This window comes from Atta cephalotes (assembly GCF_000143395.1).
Source record: "Atta cephalotes unplaced genomic scaffold scaffold01659, whole genome shotgun sequence".
NCBI lineage: Eukaryota > Metazoa > Arthropoda > Insecta > Hymenoptera > Formicidae > Atta > Atta cephalotes.
The window spans coordinates 1-2,728 of NW_012131723.1; the positions used below are offsets into that span (position 1 = coordinate 1).

At 30.4% G+C, this 2,728-nt stretch overlaps 1 protein-coding gene across 1 annotated transcript; it reads right to left on the reverse strand.

Moving 5' to 3' along the window:
* Nucleotides 1-72: 72 nt before the first annotated feature.
* Nucleotides 73-1,872, reverse strand: LOC105625454 (lipase 1-like). Its single transcript, XM_012206783.1, has 3 exons — nucleotides 1,720-1,872; nucleotides 407-584; nucleotides 73-203 (listed from the first exon to the last, which is right to left on the reverse strand). The coding sequence occupies exons 1-3, from the start codon at nucleotides 1,870-1,872 to the stop codon at nucleotides 73-75; spliced, it is 462 nt and encodes a 153-aa protein (XP_012062173.1).
* Between the last annotated feature and the right edge of the window lie 856 nt (nucleotides 1,873-2,728).

Here is a 2,728-nt window from a genome sequence, read left to right on the forward strand (position 1 = left end):
ATCATAAATTAAACAATATGTTATTATGGTAATGTTACATTCAACACTAATTATTTTTACTTTATGTTTTATTTATGAACATGTATACCTAAAATTCCAAAATTTTGAATTCGATGGAGATAATGAAACATGTGCTCTCGAATGAGTATTTCCACGAAAATTGCCCAACCAAACATCATACCCGTGATTGGCCAGTATGAAAGCTAGTATAAAAAAATATTATTTACAATAAATTTCTTATACATGTGTATAAATACAAGTATTAAATAATAATTATAATGCTCTAAAAATTACTTACGTAGTTAAGAGTTACATTAAAAAAAAATATATTTTGGAACTTGAATTGTCAAATAGAAACCTAATCTTTTAGAAAGGGAAATATTCTTAGGTGTTGAATATGTCATACCAAGTCCTTTATCCTTGCCAAGAATAAGAAAATCGGCGCTGCTAGTCAAAAGAGAATGTTGCAGTAGCACGGGTGCACCATTTTGACGTGGAATACGATGAAGTGTTAAAAGATAACCATCCTCCGTTTGTACTATGTGAGTTTCCACGGGATAACCTGCTTTTCTTATCATCTGTAACTGAAAAAATAAAAGCACGTGAAAAAAAATGTTATTGTTATTACTTTTGAAGAAAAATCATTAATGATATACGGAAGGAGCACTTTTAATAAAAAATTAAGCCAATTTTGTATAATATGATTGGGAACAGGATATCGATTATTTAACGTAATTGCTCATTCTTAACCAATCTGTCGCTCTATTATCGTAAAGTGACGTCACAGCCACATAACATTATATTAACTAACGTCGAAAATACGTCATTATTTTCGTATGATTAATGGCGTAAATGAATGATGATATTAATTGATCACTAATAACGTTACACTAATAACGTTACGTAATTGATTACTAATAATGTACCAATACGTCGTCGATTAGTCATTTATTCGACGTCAATAAATATGACATTGTTGTTGAATAAGACATCATTAAATTGTAAAAATTGATTGTCATTATTATTTCTTAAATATATCACGTCAATGATTCAAACTGACTAACTGTCGGCGTCAAAATGACTACTGAGATATGTATACATATATATGTATGTTTATATATATGTATCTTTTCTTAAATAGCTGGGAGATTTTAGCGTTTCTATATGAAACATTATATGTATATTGAAAAAATTTCTGATTGAAATCGGAAACAGAATTTTTTGGTTAAATTTATTGGAATTCTAACTAAGATAACTGGAATTCTGGTTGATATAATATTTTTGGTAGAATCTAGTAAAATTCTTATTTTTATCAGAATAATTGTTGGTGCATTTTCCAGCAAGAGACAGTGTAACAATGATCATTTCATCTTTTTTTAACATAGGGAAACAACAAAGATATTATGATTCATTGTATTAGGCTAGTATTATTTGTCATACGACAAGGAGTTTAAGTTTATTGATTGTTTATAAGATAGAGAGATCCCGATTTCTTTTTCTTGCAGCCATTCAATAAGCTTGAAATGCTTTGTCACAAATGTAGTATCAGCCTCAGGCCGACAAATTTTTGATATTTATTGTTTGGCTGTAGGATAGAGATTTCCGAGGATTTCTTTGTCCTGCACACATTATCATACAACGAAAATGCACAAATGAACTAACACTATGTCGTCTGTGTCTGTTGTGTTAGAAAGCATCCTATAACAATCATATACTTACTATGAGATTGCCTTGAAGAGAAATGTACCTAGTGTTTGATTGTTCTTTGTCCGTTTGCACTTTTTTAAATACATTCTGCGGAACATCAAGTATCCCAACTGTTGTATAGTCGAGAAAGCCACAAAAGAATAAAAGATGCACAAACATTTGCATTACAGAATTAGACGAATGGTTCAATGTCAATAAAAAAATAGTTGACAGGATATCAAAGGATTGTACTAAAAATAGAAAACAGAATACAGCATAATTAGCTGAGCTCTTCTTTAATTTTTTCTTTATGGAATACTAAATGTAATATGGAGAATCGTTCGTTGATTTTTCATTTTTTTATGCAAAAAAAAGGGACGTTAATCATATTATGTTATTAGCTGCACGATGATAAAAAAGTTATAAAAGATACGCGATTATGCTGTGCGCATACAGTGTATTTCATTATTTTAATTGTCTCAGGCAACTTGAAAAACAAGTTAAGAAAAAAAATGTTTCAAGCAAAAGTTGTATAGTTTAAAGGAGGACAAATAATGGCAAAATCAGTTTTTAAAAAATCAATGTTCAGAAGTGGTGCTCTCCCAATAACCGAGGGTTTTTTTCAGTGAACAAAACTAGTTACGAAAAGACATGTATACCATGTTTTAAGAGAAGGCTTATGGTTTTTATGTGGGTTTTATAGTGGGAAAAAATTCTTTTAAAAACGAATAAGACAATTTTATTTTTTACCGAAATGTTGATTGTAAAGTTTTTTTAGTCTTTCATTACATTATCATTTATATTAGTCATGAGATCGGAGTAAAACACAGAAGTGAAAAAAAATTGACACTCCACTTTCTCCCCCATTAAGGAACGATTTTCCATACAAAATGAGGTTCTTCTCCATCAACTTTTTCTTAAATAGACAAAAGAGGTGGAGTGGAATACGCTAAATAGTGTGTGTGTGTGTGTGTGTGTGTGTGTGTGTGTGTGTGTGTGTGTGTGTGTGTGTGTGTGTGTGTGTGTGTGTGTGTGTGTGTGT